Raw genomic sequence first — 20,518 nt, forward strand, 5'->3', positions numbered from 1 at the left:
TTTGTGATTGGTTATTCGATTTTGAGAGTCTCTCAGTAATCTGTTTGATGTGCTTCCACATTGCCTTCTGTTCTCCATCAGTTTCTTATTCTCAATATATCTTTACCTCTTCATCAATTATATTTTTCCATAGATTTTGAGTTTTATTTTGTTTTGCTGTTTACATTTTCTTCTAGATCTAAATTCACTAACCCAGAATGCCTTGATGTATTTTCCTGTGTGCTATTATTTTTTTAAGATTCGCCAATCAATTTCTCTCTTTTTCATTTAAATCCATTTTTATTTGTAAGAACCAATTAATTTTGAAAATCATCTTGAAACATTGAATTTCAAAGTATTTTATTCTTTTTCTGGCTTTTCTATTATCCATGTTTTGCTGCTATGTAGCACTGTGCTACATAAAAATACATTTATTGATATTTAATTCTATTCAAATATTTTAAACAATTTCTTTCTAATTAACAGACTAATAATACAGTTCATGCTTTGTTTACATATATGGTGAATCAGAACTCCATCCCAAAGATATCTAGCATCCTTTAATATTTACTGAGTTGGGATTTACAGTAGTGTTTGTTGCATCCTGCAACAAACACTTTTTGAGATGTAGCAACATCTCAAAAATAAATAATTATGGAAAAAATGATGTATATAGAAAAATAAAAGGGAAGTTTGAGGAAATAAATTCTAAATATAATAGTATTATAGGTGTATGTGGAAGATTAGTGTTAGGGGAAGATAAAATACTTAATGTTTGGCAAGTATATTCATAAGGGTTGTTAATTTTAACACCCCTTAATAGTGCTAAACCCTTATGTTCTAAAGAAAGAGAAAGAAATTGATGAAAATTACAGTTGAAACTCTAATAATCTAATTCAACATCTGAAAAATTTAAACAAGAATTCATACTATCACACAAACTGATGGTATACATCTAAGTTACTCCTCTGTCTGACAGAAATAGGATTGAATAGGCTGTACACATTAGTATGAAAATATTATTGGAGCTGAAAAAGTGTTCACGAATTTTTAATAAAAACGTTATTTTCTTTCATTTGCTCTTTTCCTATCTTTTATCCTATTATATTTCCTTTCCATCTTTTGATGGCTCCTTTCCAGTGGTTGATTATATAATTTATCCTGATGCTTCTAACCAGAGATCAATAAGTGATTTTACTTATGGAACATTTAACCAAAGATTATGGTATTATATTTAAACTTGGAGAAACATTGGGTAGTAGTATTCTATTGCGTTCTGCCAAGAAATCAATAGCCCATAAGGGCTTAACGTAGAGAGAACAGACTTTGGTCTGAAATCTCCCCCTAACGTGGTAAACATATGCTTCTATGTACTTCTTCTTAGACTGACTTGGGAGGCCCTGCTGTTATGTATGCCTCCACTGTAGTAGCTGTTGGGGTCTGTGGAGCATGCAGATGCAAACTCCATTGACAAGTTCCATTGTTCCATATGGGAGGGAAGGGAAAGGAAAAAAATATTTGTGGTTAAATAAATAATATGCATGATTTATGCATATTGCAATTCAACTACTGAGTTGAGATTGCTACTGAGCAATCTCTATTTTGTTGGAGATGAACTAATACTGTTAAATTAATGATTAATTTAAGAAAATTAATTTGTTATTGCAATAAGTAAAGTATATATTTCTCATTATTTGATAGGTAATTGAAAAATTTATTTTTTATCCAGGCATACTGCTTTATTATTTTTAACTTCTTGTATGCTGCTTTATTTATTTATTGCCTTCTTTAAATTGATACTTTCATTTTCTAAAGAACTAACCTTTTTAGTTGCCTCTTTACCACTTTCTATTTCATCAATTCTTATATGTTCTCTTTTATTCTGCCTGTTACTCAACTCTTTGTTCTCTATTTTTTATTGGTTTTTTTATATCAATTACAGTTCTGTTAAGCGTTTTAATCAGATTATCATTTTATGTCTGATCTGGGATACACTTTCCAGTCAGTAATTTGGTTTAAAGTTTCTTCACAATTTATGTGATATGAATGCGTCTTGTATGAATGTGTCATATTAATTACTAGTTTATACTCGGTACAAAATTCTGAGAGGCTAATTCTTTAAATTCTTTGATTTAATCATTATTTCTATTTAGAGTTTGGGGTAGCCTACCTTCAATTTTTTTTTTACTATCCCCTGGTTACTCAGTTCTGTGAATTGGGTAAGTCAAAAGTTAAATAATCTGATCCTCCAACCCTAAAAATACAACTACCTAACTTATGATCAGAGAGGGAAGTAAATCTTTGTTAGATTAAAAACTACTTTTATTTAAAAGCTTTTAACAATATAATACAAAAAAATTCAATTGGCACATATCAATATCATTTGATAATTTCTCTATGAACTTTGACTTTACAAAAGATCTTACATTCAAATTATATTGTTCTTTGGACTTAACTCATTTATTTACATACTTGTTCCATTTCTGTGATATCTAACTTGATTTTAAAATCTAGCTTTCTACTAGTGATTATAACAAAGTAACAAAGGACCTATAAATCATTTTACATCTTCCTTTTTCGCCTATATGTTTCATATTTTCTTATTCATATTGTATCTAATGACTTCTTTTTGTAATCAAAAAGGTTTTTCAAAATTTTCTTTAGATAATGATCCCCAAAGTAGTATTGAATATCATACATACAGAAAATTGTCAGTCTGTGATAAACTGTTTTCAAAAATTTTATTACACCACTGCCAGATATTAGTATTAAAGCTAAAGTGTTTGAGCTTTTTTTTATTAATATAAATGATTATGTTTGTACATGATCAATTCCAAGGCAGATAAATTATGATCAATCATTCCACCTACACTTTATTAGTGGTGATTTGTTTTATTATTACCTAATAATGGTATTATTTTCTTGTTTGACCAACTTGTTTTCATTTATTACTACATTACACTGCATGAGATGAGATGAGATGTTGAATAGCTTTATGTTTATGTATGAAATTATGTATTTATATTAGCTATCAGTGGATCGCATCACTGTTACACCTGTGTAGGGTTTTACTTGACTCTTTTTGATCACTGAGAGTAGCAGGTCATGGATGCAGATTAAAAGTAAGTTTGATGTCACTGTTTTACTTCAGCTAATACTTCAACAAGATGGAGCTGATAATTTCTAATTACTCCTTTTGTTTCTTGCTTTATCGCTAATGTTGTTTCTTCCTGATAATATATTGCCTTGCTACACCTGTTATGCCTATTTTCTTAAATTTTTACTAAGGTTGTTCAAAATTCAGTCATAAGCTTTTCTCCTGAATCAATTTTTTTGCATAAGTTATTAACTCTAGATTTCTCTTTTTTCTACTGTTCTGCTACTAATGAGTTATGTTAATTTAGATGAGAGATTCTAACTTTGATGGGAGCTCTACTCTTTAAGATATTTTTTGAAAAATGTCAAAACAATCTTACAGATTTATAAATTTGTTGACTCTTTACCATTGTATTTGAGTAAATGTTTAATTTTGGGTATTTCTAAATGTTCAGGAACTATTGCCACTTCTAGTGAACCTGCTAATAAGTCTTATCCCCTACATTTATTTAGGTCTAGACATTTTTCATTAATACTGGAAAATTTATTGGTCTTTTGGACCTAAGTATTGAATCTATGTCTTGTTTGTGATCATTCTAAAACCTCATTAAAATAATTTGGAAAACTGTAAGAATTAAGTCTTTGTTGCATGTCAATCCTTTTTATTTTAATTTGATTTTTACTATAATATGTTTCAGCTTTTTATACCATTTGGCATATGGCAGATGGTAATTTTCTTGTTAATTTAAATTGTTAGTGTAATATTTCATTGTGGTTTTTTAGCATATGTTATAGGAATTTTCCATTTATGCTGTGTTTTTTTATTACTGAGTTTTAGTTTTTAATTTAATTTTTAATTATTATAATTATGAACCATAATTTTATGATTGTACATACTTAGAATCTTTTAAAATTTTGTACATATACTAATATTTATTAACATCTTCATTGAGATTCCTTATTTTTCAAGGAACACATCTAAACATTGACAAAGGTTTTCAGCAAACCTATTTAATCTTTCTCTTTTTCTTAATTGAATCCCAGCCATTTCTGTTCCCGTTTCTGATATAAAAACACATCTATTAAAACGTGTTTATTATTTGTGGAATAGGTATGATACTCTTATGCAGTGCTTATGCAGTGCTGTAGATTTTTCAGAGTATTTTGTTAAATATATTTTATTCTGGTCTGTTTGTACCTTGGACAGTTTTCTCAAACTTAGATGTATAAACTTAATATTTTTAAATCCCTTTCCCTGATTTTTGTGATTAAAACACTATTGGAGTCCTTTCTACTACAGCTGGTGTCATTGTTTTCCATTAACTCATTGTTTACTAACATTTTAACTCGCTGTTTATGAACACTGTTTACTTCATTTTCTACTTTTATTGAATCCTTTTTCCTGTTTTTAGCCCCTTCATTAAAAAAAATGTTTATTGAAGTTGATTTTACCTGGATAATTTTATCTTATTGTACATAGGATGTTATCAACTCAATTAACTTGTTTCATAATACACAAGGGGCTTGGTGGTCGCACATGTGTGGTTGAGCATTATCTTGTTACAGAATTATTATTTTCGTGATTGTTGAACATGATCTCACATCTTCTAAAGTATCCATCTCTAATTATTACACAAAATTTACAGTTAACCTGGCTTCCTGGTAGTCGGTCATGTGTTCTGTGTTTTGAATCCCAGAACATTATCAAGAGAATTTCTTTTGTAGAGGCTTGTGTTTTGAATTTTTTTTATTGTGGCAAACCATTTTCCAGTATTCTATGCTCTGCCATTTTTCTTCTAAGTTATAATGATGCACCCAAGTTTCAGAAGCTGTTCACAACTTTCCTTTCATTGTTGTTTTTTCTTTTGTGTGTGTTTGCTTGACATCTAAGTGAACAGATTTCACAGTAGGCCAGTTGTACAATAATGTGTCTTTTATCTTTTTTATATGCCTGTGTAGATGATGATGCAACAGGCATTTTGAATTGATTCATCCACCTCCTTTTGCTGCTTCTCATCAGTCACAGAAACTGGTTGATTACTGCGGGTTCATCCTCACTATTTGCCTTATTAACTTTGGATGAACAAATTTTTATTGCCCACCTATTCGCAGTACTCCAATCAGCAGTTTCATTTGTTGAAGAATGGTTTTCTTGTAATCGTTTTTCTTATAAAATGTTACATTAAAATCATGTATCCACATACATTCCTAGTTAAAAAAAAAGTTTGGAGGTGCTAAGATGGTGGGAAAAAATTTCAAGGACACCATAAGTAGTAATTTTAAACTACATAGATCTGCACCTGTTTATATCTCCTGGTATCCCTCAGTTTTGAAAAATGAAGCAAGTTCAATAGTTTAATATCACTTTGTATATTATCTCCTTACTATCTTTTCTAAAGAGAAGGACTCAGATCGGTGAAAAATTTTTTAGTGTGAAAAAAAATTACAAGCTCTGTTGTAGTGTCTTAATTTTTCATTAAAGTTATCATAATTAAAACAACTTGTAGACATCAGTTATTTACAAAAATCATTTCATTTAGTAGTTTTTCATCCTTCATCTGAGAAGTACAGAGCTGTTGTTATAGAGATATCTAACTCTGTATTGAGTAATAAAAAGTAATCACATTTAGAATAGACGAAAATAAATGATGTTTGAAAAAATTTGTTACGGTAAGTTGTTCTTATTACATCAAATTTTGATTGTATTGCAGAAATGACTCAGTTTTTCTGATACTTATGTGTGACACACAGGTCAGTATAAAAATATTCTAAAATTATGTATTTCTTTATTTCTTAATAAAAACGTGCCAGTAAAGTTAAGAGAGGTACATTCTTTAACCATCATTATTGTTTTAACATTAGTGAAATATGCATGAATGATAATTTTTGGGATATTACCAGTTCATGTTGAAAGACTTTAATTACACTTATTCAAAAAGTGATGTAATTACTCTAGCAGATGTAGGTTACTTGAATTAAAATTAAATTTAGTCCTCTGCTTTAATCTGGGGTAATAATTTAAAAAAATTGAAATAAATCCTAGTAATAAACTATTTAAAATTTTTGGGAAAATTTACTAGCGACTTATTTGTTTTTTTTTTAATATGTAAATTTATGAATATTGATATTATTATTAATAATAGTTATTATTTTATTTTTTGAGTTAATTTAATCGATTTCATTTATAGGTGCTCAATGATAAATGTTCCTTTTTTTCGATTCTCACCTCAGCTGAGTGAGGATGTAGCAATGGATGAAAAAAGTGATGAAAAGTTGGTGAACATGCTTTGGGAATCGATGGCTTACATGGAAAATAACCGAAAAGAACTTCAAAAACTAGCTGTCATATTAAACTGTGAGTACCATATTCAAGTATTGTATTTTGTGGTATAATAATTACGTAGATTAAAAAAAATTGGTGGTAGTGTGGTTATTGGTTGGTTGGTAGTTAGTGATTGGTTTGTGTTTGTACATTTTTTATTGGTTTATGGCTTTTAAATGTTACCTGCTTGTTATTAGATCTTTTAGATGAGCTTGTTAAAATATACATCTTTTAAATTAATTTTTTTAATTATTAATTAATGAACTATTAGACATTTTCTTTTAAATTGATAAAATTGTAATAAATTTTAATGTGACTAATTTTATTGAGTTCAGTGAATTGCTCTTTTCTTACCAATTTTATTGTGCAAGTGTTTTGCTCAAATGATAGCTCTTCAACTTGCTACTTTATTCAATTTCTTTGAATATTTCTTAGATTATTTTTGTTCTTAATAAAACAAACATATTAAATTTTTTTAAATTCAATCAACTTTATACAATATACAGAGTGATTCTAAATTGCACATCAATCTCTAGGGAGATGATTCTGTAGCCAAAAGTAAGATAAAGGTTCATACAAACATAGGTCAATGGACGGTTCGTTAGTGAGTTTCAGCTCTGTGAAACATTTAACCATGCTTTTTGCTCGCTCTGTGAAAAAAAACCATATTAAAATTCTTGGGGTACCAATCGAGGGGTGAATTTGATGTTTAATTATTGTTTTTGATCTAAAAAATAGAATAAAAGTGGTTCCAGATCTCTATCTCACTTAGGTTTTAAGACAGGGTAAAATAAGGAAATGTTTGGTTGGAAAATACACTTTTGTAGGTTTGCAATAAAATAACTTTGTTAATTTACCAATAAACAAATAAAAAATTTTTAGATAACTGTACAGAATTTCATTCTAAAAAAATTGATGTAATTATATAAAATTAAACACAGATTTGATAATTCAACTTTAATTAGAAACAAAACATAAACTGGATTGGAAAAGCGATACAATTTTAAATAGTATAATTTACATACAAATGCTAAAAATTATAAAAATAAATTTGAAAGACATCCTTCTAAAACATATTAAAAATTTTTATATTTTCATAGGTTGACTGATCAACAATTAAGTTTAGTGTCTAACATTTGAATGTTCATTGGAACATTGTATGTGCTTTTATTGTTCGGTCAGTAATTCACAATGGGTGTACCACAAATTTGTTTTCATTTGGAGAGTTGACGGATCTGTTGTTAATTTATGGTAAAGTAAATAAAAATGGATTGGCTGCTGTGCGTGAATACTGGGAAAATTATCCAGATTGAAGAGTACCATGTTGTAAAACTTCTGAGGCTTTGGAGTGGCAAGTTTGAGAAATAAGAATGCTTAAACCACAAAGATTTTATGTTGGTTGTGAATGTTTTGTGAAAAAATACTAACATTGAAGAAGTATTATTGAGTGTGGTACAAGTATCTCCCACCTCAAGCACCAGAACGTTGTCACATCGATTTCATATAGCGTAATGAACTGTGTGGTGAACATTATGGGAGGAACAATTATACCTATTCCATACAGCATGTATTCAAGAGTTATTAGTAAATCTGATTATGATTAATGGATGAAATTCTGTCTATGGTTAATTAGAAAATGTGAACATCATCCTGATTTCCTAAGAAATATTATAATTACTGATGAGTCCTGTTTTTCAAGAATCTGTTTATTTGGACAAGTATATTGTGTTCAGGCAATGATAACACCTGAACTCATTGTTTTTCGCCCTGGAAAAAAGAAATACAAGAAATGGCATTGTAAATTATAGAAACACTCACAATTGGGCAGAAGAAAATTCCCATGAGGCTGCTACAAGTTATTTCCAACACAATTTTTCGTTTAATGTGTGGTGTGTAGTCTTCTTGGTGATAATCTCATAATTTCTTTTTTCTTTCCACCAAGGCTCAGTGGTGAGCGGTATTTGCATTTTTTGCAAACAAATCTGAAGGAACTGTAGGAAAATATTCTACTTGCAGATAGTATAGATATGATTTTTCAATGATGGTGCACCTGTTCACTAACATTGTGATGTGATGAATCATTTAAGTAACACGTTTAGTAAGTAATGAATTGGTCGAGACGAACTAGTAAAATGACTATCTTGATTTCATGCCAGCAGATTTTTTTTCATTGGTGTTGGATGAAGTTGTTATTGTATTTCGTTTATATTGTCACAGAAGAAGAACTGAAACATCGTATAATAGAAGCTGGAGCTACTATTATTAATAATGATGCTGTTAGACATGCCTGGCTATTTGATTTTATTTACATTATGTTGTTCAAACATTGATGAAAATTGTTTTGTTTAAAATCCTATTGCTGTTCCGATCTATTTTGTGTGTTTTGTTTGTAATTAAAGTTGAACGTATCAAATTTGTTTTTGATAGACATTATTTTCATCAATTTTCTCCGATTTAAATTCTCTATAAAGTTAACTAGAAATTTTTATTTGTTTATTGGTAAATTAACAAAGTTATTTATTCTAAACCTAAAAAAGTGTATTATCCAACAAAACGTGTTTGTATTTTACCCAATTTTAATTAAAACCTAATTGGGTTAGAGGTCTGCGACCACTTTTATTCAATTTCTTAGATAAAAAACCATAAGGAAACACCATATTTACCCCTCAATTTATAGCCTAAGAATTTTAGTATGGTTTAAATTTCACAGTGGGAACAGAAAGCAGGGCTAAATGTTTTGCAAGCCAAAACTTGTTAATGAATCGTTTTCTGACCTACATTTATGTAACCTTTTTTCTTATTTTTGGCTACAGAATCATCTCTTGAGAGATTGCTGTGCAATTTAGAATCACTCTGTATTGCTTAATATCTAAAGTTCAAATTTTGAAGTAATCGGTCTCCTAATTACTTCATTTAACCTCTTCAAACACTAATTTTGGTTTTCTGTATTTTGAGCCAATTGCAAATAGATCTTCGAAGTTAAATGGTTTTTCAAGATAAATGAATTAATAAAAAAATTGATTGGTATGTTTTGTTTTTATTTACTCAATTTTATTTATGAATAAGCTGATAGTTTAGATAGGCCCCGATAGGTTTTTGAATTTGAGAACTTTATGGAGAAATTGTGTATTGAGTTTATTAAATTCTATATATATATATATATGTAACTGATATATTGGTTGTTTTGTTATTTTTTTTTACTGAAAATTTGACTTGTAATTAATTAGAAAGAAATTATTATTTTTATCAATTTGTTTCATTAGTTGGTCTTTTTTAAAAAGAGTACTACGAGGATTGGCTGATAAATTTTGCACATATATGTGTAGCGTGGAAATGAAAAAAGATATTGGAATGAAATAATAAATGAATAACAGTACAATACCACAAAACGCAGTAATTATTTTTCAATATAATCCTTGTTTATACTGATACACTTTTCCCCAATGTGTAACAAGTTTTGCATTCTGTCACTGAAAAAGTCTGGTGGATCCAAAGTGGCCAAAATTTTCTCGGATCCAAGTCGCTATAGCTTCCTTTACCTCATCGTCAGTGGTGTAATGATTACCTTTGAGATCTCTCGAGATGAGTGAAGAAGTGGAAGTTGCATGGAGCCAAATCTGGCGAGTATGGCGGATGCGGAATAGGCTCAAACTTCAGCTTGTGGAGAGCCATCTGTCAGTTTGCATGGTACCCATTGTGTACATATTTTATGGTAACCCAGTTGCTCAATAATATGGCCTGTTTGTTCTTTAGATACGGCTAACTGAATAGCAATGCATTGCTGGTCACTTTGAAGCAAATCATTCACCTCCTTTCAATGTTTCTCGTCAGTCGCAGAAACTGATCATCTGCTACGAGGTGTGACTTCAATTGTCACTTTAACACGTTCGCTGCTTCTCGCAATCACTAGTGTGAACTCCCGTGCTGATTTTTTTTTTTTAGTAAAGCTACTCTACTGTTATGGACTAAATACTACCTGACATTTTTAAAATGATTTTCGGTATAGTAATGCGTATTATCGAGATTATATAACTCACGCGGGAGCCGCGTGACCAGCCCGGCCCTTGAAATCAATGTATGTTTGCTAATGGTATGCTAGTCACACGACTCCCGCGTGAGTGTAAAAACAACTGGTTATACGTAATTATTTCCAGAATTCTATTCGAATCTTTCTTTTGATAAATTAGTGGTTCTTGGTGAATTAAAAAAATAAGTTGAAAGTTAAAATATTTTATTATAATTTGCGTATATTTTTTTTATAATTTGTATTTACATAAAATTAATTTCAAACATCTTACAACTAAAATTCATTTATAATGCTCTAAAAGATAATTACATTTGTACATACATAAAAAAAAAATCGTAAACTACTTATACTTATGGTATAACCTAAAACATGGGTCCAAATCCAACATGGGACCATCATCAGAATCCTCCAAATCCTCGATAATTTTCTGAATTTCTTCTTCTGTGTACACCCTTTTCGGTTCAGCCGATCGGCGTTTTTTTTGGTTCAGGACCCCTAGAAGTTGATGGTTCATTATCAGCCATGTCTGAAAGGAAAGTAAAAGTAAAAAAAAATAAGCAAAAATCTGGCTGTGCAATTTATTATGTGCTAAAATTAAAAATCTTGACGTGTGAAAGGATGCTATTTTTTTTTTTGCCACATACTGTATTTATTATGATAAAAACTACAATTAGATAAGTGTTATGAGAAGAAATTACCTTTATGTTGTTGAAGAAAGAAGAGCTGGAGCAGAAAACACAAAGCCAACTTTGATCACAAAAAAAATGCAAAAAAATTAACACAAACTCGCTACGACTTTCACAGTGCAAAGGTAGGACACTAACTAAGTGCGTCATAAGGTTGGGATGTTATACCTGCAGCCGGCAAGGGAGGGGAGACCAAGGAATGGAATAGTCCCTCTTACGTGGGAGCCGTGTGGCCCGGCTGCAGGGGACAACCACACTCACGCGGGAGCCGCGTGATACGCAGTGGACGTGTTGACTGTTTCACATTCACAAAATTTAAACGCTCGCCTATTAACAGTACTCCTGTCAACAATTTCACTACTGTAAACCGCTTTAAATGATGAAAAATATTTGTAGGATTCACATTTTCTGCTGTTAAAAATTTGATCACTGTGCGCCTTGTTAACACCTTGTATACATATTGACCGTACTCAACACCATTTTAACTGCTAATGAAAACAAATCGGTAAACGGATTTCTATGCATTATCGCAAGTTTGTAGAGGGGAATTTCATGTGCTGCCAGCCCAACTTGATGGTACCTTTTGTTTCCTTATAGCACACTAGTCTTGCGTGCAAATTTATCAGCTGAGCCTTGTAAGTATTTGTAATTTAGTTGTTACATTGGAAGTACAGTAGTTTGTATTTTTGATTTGTTAATTTTGTTAGATAAGTAAGCGATAAAAGTTTCTTGATTCATTCATTTTTTATTTCTAAGTTAATATAAAATTTATGTTGATGTAAAATATTTTCAAATTGTAAAAAATAAAAAATTCTAAGTAGTAATTTTTTAAATTTTATTAATGCTGTATTGGGGTAAAAGAATGTGTTTTCCATTGTAAATGATATAAAGCAATTTTTTTTAAGTTAAAATGAATTAAAGTATTTTTCATTTTATGTTATTCATTAAATTCAATTTTTTTCTAATTTTGGATTGTTCCAATTATTTTTTCTGTTTTCAAATTGCTTTCTTCTTGACATATATTAAGTTAATTATACTTAATGATTAACAAAATTATATATTATTACATCATAAAAGAAATAAGTCTTTTAAGGATTGTATCTGATGAACAGCACTTGAAAAAAAAAATTATTTTATATAATATTTAAACTTGCTATTTTCTGCCTTATTGTTATAAATTATATGTTTGAAAAAGCGAGTAATAATTATGAAAAATTACTAATTAAAATTCATGTTTTGATTTGCTGCTAATGCAATTTTAACATTCTGCAGTTTTGTTAAGAGATAATGTAAAAAATTAGTTTTAAGTTTATTTAAGGAAAGTAGTTTATATAAATTTAGTAAAGTTATGTATTTTAAAATTTCCTAACTTTTTGTTTCAATTTGGTAGTCATCTTTTAAAAAAATTACTGATTTGGCTCTCAGTGAAGATAAAAAGGTTTTTATGTTTTGCTATTATTTTTATAGTATTTTTGTTTTACTTATTTTTTTTTTTTTTGGTATAACTATTGCGATTTAGCAACACTTTATGTACATAATTTTAACTAAAAATGAGGTGGAAAAACTGAGTCATGAAGGAAAGAAGAATTTCCATTAAAATTTCTGGGAATCTCAGCTGTCTGTAAGAAAATAGTACGTTTCATTGTGATTCTTTATAAAGTGGCTTAATAAAGCGATGTTACTCTTTTTTAATAGACAGTTATTGTAAGTGCTGTCTATACTGTTACTGTTTTGGTTCAAATTTTTATGAGGTCATGTTACAAATATTATATACAGAGTAACCCTGAATTGTATTTTGGCCAAAAGGATACATGTGAATTTGAGCTATTATAATCTTGTGACAAATATTCTAAAAAATATATGAGGTCTGTAAATAAAGTAATGAGACTAGTTTTTTTTTGGCAGCCAAAATGGCAACACTGTAAAGTTACTAGTAAACAATGGTTTTGTGAACAGCTGATTTATATTAGGTATTAATATTTTTAGTCTATTGTTGCCACGTGAGACGTAAACAAGCTTTTCATGAAACGAGTTTTTGTTGTGTTATAAAAATGAGTGATACTAGTCGCTCATAATGAGCAACGTTGTGGAATAAACTTTCATGTTAAACTCTGTGAGAATTCTACTGAAACTGTTTCAAAATTTAAAAGAGCGTATGGATATGATGTTCTGTCAAGCCCAACTTTTTAGGTGGTTTAAAGCATTTCAGATGGCCGGGAATCTGTTGTGGATGATCCACGCTCTGGAAGATAAATCAAAAAGTGACAAAAATGTTGAGTGAATCAGACTTGATACGGTGCGACCAACGATTAACTGTCAGAATGATTGCAGAACAATTGAATTTGAACCGAACCACAGTCCATCAAATTTTGACAAACTAATTGGACATGAAAAAGTTTGTGCAAAATTGTTCCCAAAAAACCTCGCTGTTGAACAGAAAAACAACAGAGTGGAAGTAAGCCGCAATCTTCTTGGTTAAATTGAAACTGATCCTGATTTTTAAAAAATGTTATTACTAATGATGAATCTTGGATATTTGAGTACAACCCAGAAGCAAAATGCTAGAGCAAGGAGTGGCACACTTCAAACTCGCCACGTCCCAAAAAAGCAAAAATTAAAACCACGCTAATTTCTTTCTTTAATAGTAATGGCATTGTCCATAAGGGGTTTTTTTGCCTGCAGGACGACTGTAAATCAATATGTTTACCAAGAAATTCTTGAAAGACTGCGGAAAAGAGTTGCCCATGTGAAACCAGCCATCAAAGATAACTAGATGCTGCATCATGACAATGCACCTTGTTCCACTGTATCTCAATTAATGGGTTTTTAATGAGTTTTTGGTATTCCTGTAGTTCCTTATTCATCTGACTTGAGTCTCTGTGATGTTTTCCTGTTCCTGACTTTAAAAAAAACACCTCAAAGGACACCATTTTGGAACAGTAGAAAACATAAAAAAAAGTGTAACCAACCACCTGAAGGATATTCCAGTTTCTGAGTTCCAACACTGCTATGAAGCGTTGCATGGTTTCCCAAGGGAACTATTTCGAAGGTGATTGAGTTCATGTTTAATTGAATTGTAAAAACAAAAAGGTTTTTCTGAACCAGTTTCACTACTTTATTTACAGACCTCGTATGTGTATATATATATATATATATATATATATATATATATATATATATATATATTTCTGTAAACATTATAATGTTCTGTAAAACAGAAAAAGTGGTGGCTAATGTGGCCGGCTGTTTGTGGCAATGTAAGCATAGTATTATTGATTCTAAAAATAATTTAGAAATTTTGTAGATTTGTAATAACAATAAAAAATGAATATACTTCAAAAATATTATATTTATAAATATAAGCAAAAGTATGAAATGATGAACCACTGAATCGTATGAAGATGATGTTTTAATTAAAGACATGTTGGGTTGTAGCAGTTTGTAACAATGATTACGATCATAAGATGTGATGTTTTAAATTTACATCATTCCAGTAATGGCAGTGGAGTTGTGTTGTTATTTCAAATTTTGTGGTTATTAATGTGTTTATGTTTTCTAAATTTTTAAGTTTTTCTCTTATTTGTTTGATGTAATTATAGAGTTATGTACAGACTGATGATGTGAATTCCTGCGAAAGTCGACTATTGTTTTAGATTTTTTTATGTTTTTCTGTTACTGTGTTTTGATGGTTAAGTTGTTATTAAACTTAATTACTACAGTAGTTGATATATTGATGAATTGTTTGAATTTAAAAAAAAAAATATACATACTTACCAGGTTTGTTTTGTATTAAATTATTCAAACTGCAGGAAACATATTATTTATATTTTCAGAAACCAGGAAACATGGTTTAATCCTTTTTTGCGTTTACTGTTTGCAAGCTTTATAATAACAAAATTTAATGTAGGCTACGTTCATATACTGTAGTATGCAGTCGATTGAAAATTTAAAAATATCTATTTTCATTAGTTTCACTTTTTTCTCTGCCTTATCCAAATTTATAAAACAGTGGCATTTTTTTTCTTTTTTATTAAACTGTTCACTACTGTTAACATAATTTCTCAATGATAATTAAAGATGGAGATGGGATTTTGTTTTTATTAAAATCCCTCTTTTTCCAAATTAATCACTGAACCTACCTAAAATTTGATTCTTAATTAAAAAATGCAAGATTTTTTGTAAAAATATTTAAAAATATTGTTACAAAAAATATACTAAAAAATCCATTTTAGTTCTTGGTATTAAAATATATATATTATTTTCTTTCAATTATTCCGTTTATTAATGCTATTTCCGTGACAGTTTTTCTTCTTTCACTGTGAACAACATTATAATATGCTCAATATTATATTCATTTGTTGAGGTAGATGGGCGCTTACTACAAATATCATCTTTAACGCTAACATGAACATCACTAAAATGCTTATGTCATTCATAAACTACTGCTCTCTTCATCGCTTATTCTCTGTGTTCTTGTTCAAGCAGCTTCATATCGCGGACAGCGATTTTTTTGAAGCAAAATGAAAAGTTTGATCATTTATGCACAGTTCAGTTGCTGATTTTTTCATTGAAATGTACACATTACTAAACAAACAACTTTAATTTTTTGTGCATGAAAAATGTGATGCTGCTATATCATTATGTCGTGAGTCCTAACATAAAACCAAAAATGCTATCGGTGTAAAAAAACAAAAAATGGCTTATTACAATTGTTATTTTAAACTGTATGAGATAATTATAGGAACCTTTTGAACCTACCATATATACAGGTTGTTTCACGCAATATTACTGGTGCTTTTGAGCTCATTCTACTAGGAAATTATTTTTAGTTAAAAATAACCATGACATCTTTCTTACAACTTATTAGATTGCGCACAAACCAAATGTATCTGCTCAGTATCACAACTGCAGTTTGCTGGTTGATTGTTTTTACTATATGCACTGAACTTGAGAAAACAACATAAATAGCCCACACACCAATTGCTGCAGTTTGCAGATGAGTGAGCATTGGTATCAAGATTGTTAACAACAACAGAGCAGTGGCTGGTGGTGCCCATATTTTCTTTATCGTCATAACTAGGCTACAGTTAAAGTAAACATTTTAACAAAAAAATACACATCATGACCATTTATTATGTTCTACTATTATTAAATAAATGTTATGTTTATTATTTAATAAATTATCCTGCTATATGCTGTTAACCTCTTCCCAAATATGGATGAAAATATTTTTTTCAAATGATAAAAGTAGTACAGTAATAACAAAACATTTGTTAAGTACAATACTGAATGTTAATTGTTTAATTTATTTACTGTATTATACTAGTAAAATTCACTCTTTAGAAAGTTGGATGATGCAACTGTGAATGTCAAACCTGCGAATAGCGAGGCATTACTGTGTATATTTTTATATTGTTTTGTTGAAATTAATCCTTTTAAGATTCATATTATTTCTCTGTACTGTTATATATTTAAAATTATATTAATATAAACCAGGGGTGCAGAATATGGCTGAACGCCTGAACTAGGTTCGGGGGAAATTGAGGCTGGGCTGGGGAAAAAAGTTTGTCATCTTCCTTTGTTAAACTTGATATTAATTGATAAGAGATTAAGAAGAGATTTACTTACCATGATAAATTTTAATTAACTTCAAACTCTTCAAATAATTCTTGTGTTGCTTCCATTGTAGGTTTTGGTTTGGATTTTTCCTGCTTAATTACAGGGAGCACAGCATCAAACTTTTCATTTAAACTTGTTCAGATAACTGCCCTTCATAATTGTTTTCATTTCTTTTAAAAAAGCCATATAAAGGGTGCCGAAAATGTTGACTAATGTTCACAAAGATCACAGAATGATGACATCTGCACTTGCTTTTCTTGCCCGCTTTAATCACGAAGGAAACAAATTTTTTCTCCATGTCATCACTAGTGATGAAATGTGGATTTCATATGTCAATTTTGAGATGAAACAATAATTCGTGCAGTGGCATAATTCTGGTTCAGTTAAACTTAAAAAATTTAAACCAGTCTCGAAGGAAAATCAAGGCAACCATTCTGGGACCAGAAGGGTGTGCTTTTGATTGATTTCATGGAACCTGGAACATTCATCACTTTACAAGTATATTGTGAAACACTTTCTAAACTGTTTCGTGTATTCAAAACAATGATGGGGAATACTGACATCAGGAATTGTTCTTGATAATAAATGTCCACACACATGGTTACATGCACAACAGAAACAATTCAAAAAATTGGATGGTAGATTTTTGATCATCCCCTTACAGTTCTGATCTTGCACCCAGTGACTATCATCTCTTTCTACATCTCAAAAACTGGCTTGTGTCTCAGTGATTGAGGAAAGTGAATAGTTGAAAATGGCTTTGCAAAAGTGGCAGTAATCCCAGATGGTGGAATCTTATGCAGTGGGTTTGAAGAAACTTGATCATGATATCAAAAGTATCTGGAATAAAATGGTGATTGTATAGAAAATAATGTAAATATGAAAGTATTTGGAGCTATTAATAAATTTACATTTTTTCAACTGTTCTCATTTTGTTACTGATCGGCTCTTACTTTTGAACCCTTCTTGTATACATTCCACTGACTGTGCTGGTACTCTGTGACTGTGTAGGGCATTTAAGTAAAATTCTCAACTATTCCTGAAAGTTAAAAAAATTAAACCACCCGACTAGTTCAATGCACTTGCGCATTTCAACTTCTAAAGCAGAAAATTATGACATATGCATGTGATTCTTTTCAAACGTTTTTTACTATTAAAACTATACATTCACCTCAGAAGCTAGCATCAAAGTAATGAAGTGATGAAGACGATATTGACTTACTTAAAAGGAGATTTAATGTTTCTGATATTATATGAACCCATATTTTTATAATTGAAGATTTTTATGTTTTTAAAAAATCTGTAGAACTTCTTAATTTTAAAAATTTTGTGAAATATTTATTTACCTGTGTTAAACATCTGTACAAATTTTTCAGCCCATGTCACAGGAGTAAAAAATTCAGTACTTTTAATTTTTATTATAAGTAATATTTTTAATTTTTCTTCAGTAACCCAAAATAATTTTATTTGAAGTGTGATTCTTCTTATTGTTACATTTAGGATGAAGGAGAGTATCTTAGCATGAGTTGGTATTTAACATGAATCTGGATATTCTTAGCACAAGTACAAGTTTGAAGTTTGCAAATTTTTATGTTTTAATAATTTTAACAAATTGGTCTTAAACATTCTCTATTATGTTCCATTGTATTAGAATGTAACAAAGGTCACAAGGGTTAAAAATAATTTTCATTTTTATCATTGCCCATATGTGGAGGTTAAATTTTAAGCAAGTTTTATTTCGGTTTTTTTAATTGATGAACCTGATAGTGTCATATTATTAGATTTTTGCTATTATAATATTTGGATTGTGATTATAATATTGTGGATTATAATAGTTGGATTGTGAATTCTGTTGTTTCAGTGTTATTTTGTGAATAATAAAATGCGTGTGCTTAGGCAAATGTATGCTTTAATTGTTTTGTTTGCTCTGCTATTTTTGCTAAATTGCTTGTGTTATATATCTTTAGAAAATTATTTTATATACAATTGGATATCTAGGTTATATAGATAATAAATTAACATAATGTATATCATTTTTCTTATTTGTGTAATATGATTGTCATTAAATGAGAAATCATTGAAACACTGGCTATTGAGGTTAACTGTTTACTGCATATTTCCATTTTATTAACATTTTCTGTCACTTTCACCTATTCTTTTATGTACCTCATTAATGTTATAAAGACACATATTATGTACGTGCAATGCCATTTCATTCAGTGTTTGCTTATCTTCTATTTTTAGTTCAATCCTTATAACAAATTTTTCAGTATGTTTTTTGGACTGATGATTATTTTTTTTCTTTTTATAATAAAAAAACAGTAGTCAAAGTTTATGGTCTTTGATATTTGTTTATTTTTACTTTCAGTTGTTTCTGTTGAGGTGGTGTTAGCTTTTATCAAACACTGTTTTTTTGTTATGATCATATGTAAAATTATTTGAAGTTCCATTTTCATTCCTTGTATTAATAACATGTATGTGTGTGTACACTTAAAAGTTGCCTTTATTTAACAATGCACGTTATTAAAAGGGTTATAAAAACTGTTACAGAAAAGTTAAATTTTTCAAATATGGCACTGTTTGTATATAAAATTTGTTATAATATAAAAATAGAAATCAACCTTACCAACAATTTATATTCCTAATGCTTTCAGTCATTTGACCATCCTCAGGAGAAAAATGTTTTCATAATTTAAAATATAAAAATTAAAACATATACATTTTATTAAAGATACAAAATATTAAAAGCATATTTATAATATTAATATTTTAAACATACATTAAAGATATTATAAAATTTTAAAAAAAATTAAAAATATTATAAAATATAAATACGCTTTTAATGCTTTATAATATTTTGATCTGTTTTAATTTTTATATTTTAAATTATGAAAAATTTTTCTCCTGAGGATGGTTAAATGATCAAAACCACTAGAGATATAATATAAATTGTTAGTAAAGTTGATTTTTATTTTTATATTTTAACTAATGTTACATATAACTTTCTATTTCATAATATGATAATAATATAATAATATGATTCTATTTCATATTATTTTTCTGTTTTTTACACTTTAACTGGTAACATCTAATTTGCTTATACTGTTTATAAAAAAGGTGGATTTTTCACCTGTATGAATAAATTTTTTTGGAGGGAAGTGTTTCAGTGAATATTTTCTCAATAAGTAGTTAACAAATTTTTATTATTTAGAAATACAGAAAAAAAACTATAAGGGAATATCAATAATAGTTATAATCAATAGCAATAATTACTTCAATATATACAGTAATGATAATATTAATTTGTATTTAATTGAATTAACATTTATAATTATTAATTAAATTTAATATAAATATTAACAGTATAATATTTAAAAAATATAGTAATTTATAATTGAAAAACAGGAATGGTTCTGTTATTAAATATGCATATTACTAATTTTAGTGAGATTTTAGGCTTGCAGTTATTATAGATGCCTTCTCTGTGATCAACACAAATGAAACTGTAACAAATATTGCACTTAATGGTGGTAAACATTCTATTTTTACTTTTGCAGAGCTTACAGTGCATTTGTTTTGGTTCTCTTGCTGGTTGGTTCCTTTGGTCAAAATATCAGTATTGTTTCATTTCATTAGAGATTCAGTCTTCAAATGTAAATATTTTTGATTTTTAGAAATTTTTTGATTGCCAACCTTTATTGTGTAAATTTTGTGGGCAGATCAAATCCCAGTTTGTGAAAGAATTCAAGCCTGTTTGATTTTTTGTTCTTGAACTGCATAATTACGCAA

The 20,518-nt window shown here is 29.1% G+C and overlaps 1 protein-coding gene across 6 annotated transcripts in view; it reads left to right on the forward strand.

The window, feature by feature from the left end:
- iPLA2-VIA (calcium-independent phospholipase A2 VIA) overlaps positions 1 to 20,518 on the forward strand; it is a 135,941-nt gene that overhangs the window by 68,911 nt on the left and 46,512 nt on the right. For all 6 annotated transcript variants that reach the window (XR_012757359.1, XR_012757360.1, XM_075372800.1 and 3 more), the window contains exon 14: positions 6,264 to 6,430. Coding sequence is in view for 4 of the 6 variants with exons in the window: in XM_075372800.1 (XP_075228915.1) it covers positions 6,264 to 6,430 (167 nt within the window). In the remaining 2 variants the exon portion in view is untranslated. The remainder of the gene's footprint in view (positions 1 to 6,263; positions 6,431 to 20,518) is intronic.

The sequence above is a fragment of the Lycorma delicatula genome, chromosome 8 (assembly GCF_047948215.1).
Source record: "Lycorma delicatula isolate Av1 chromosome 8, ASM4794821v1, whole genome shotgun sequence".
In the NCBI taxonomy this organism is placed as follows: Eukaryota; Metazoa; Arthropoda; class Insecta; order Hemiptera; family Fulgoridae; genus Lycorma; species Lycorma delicatula.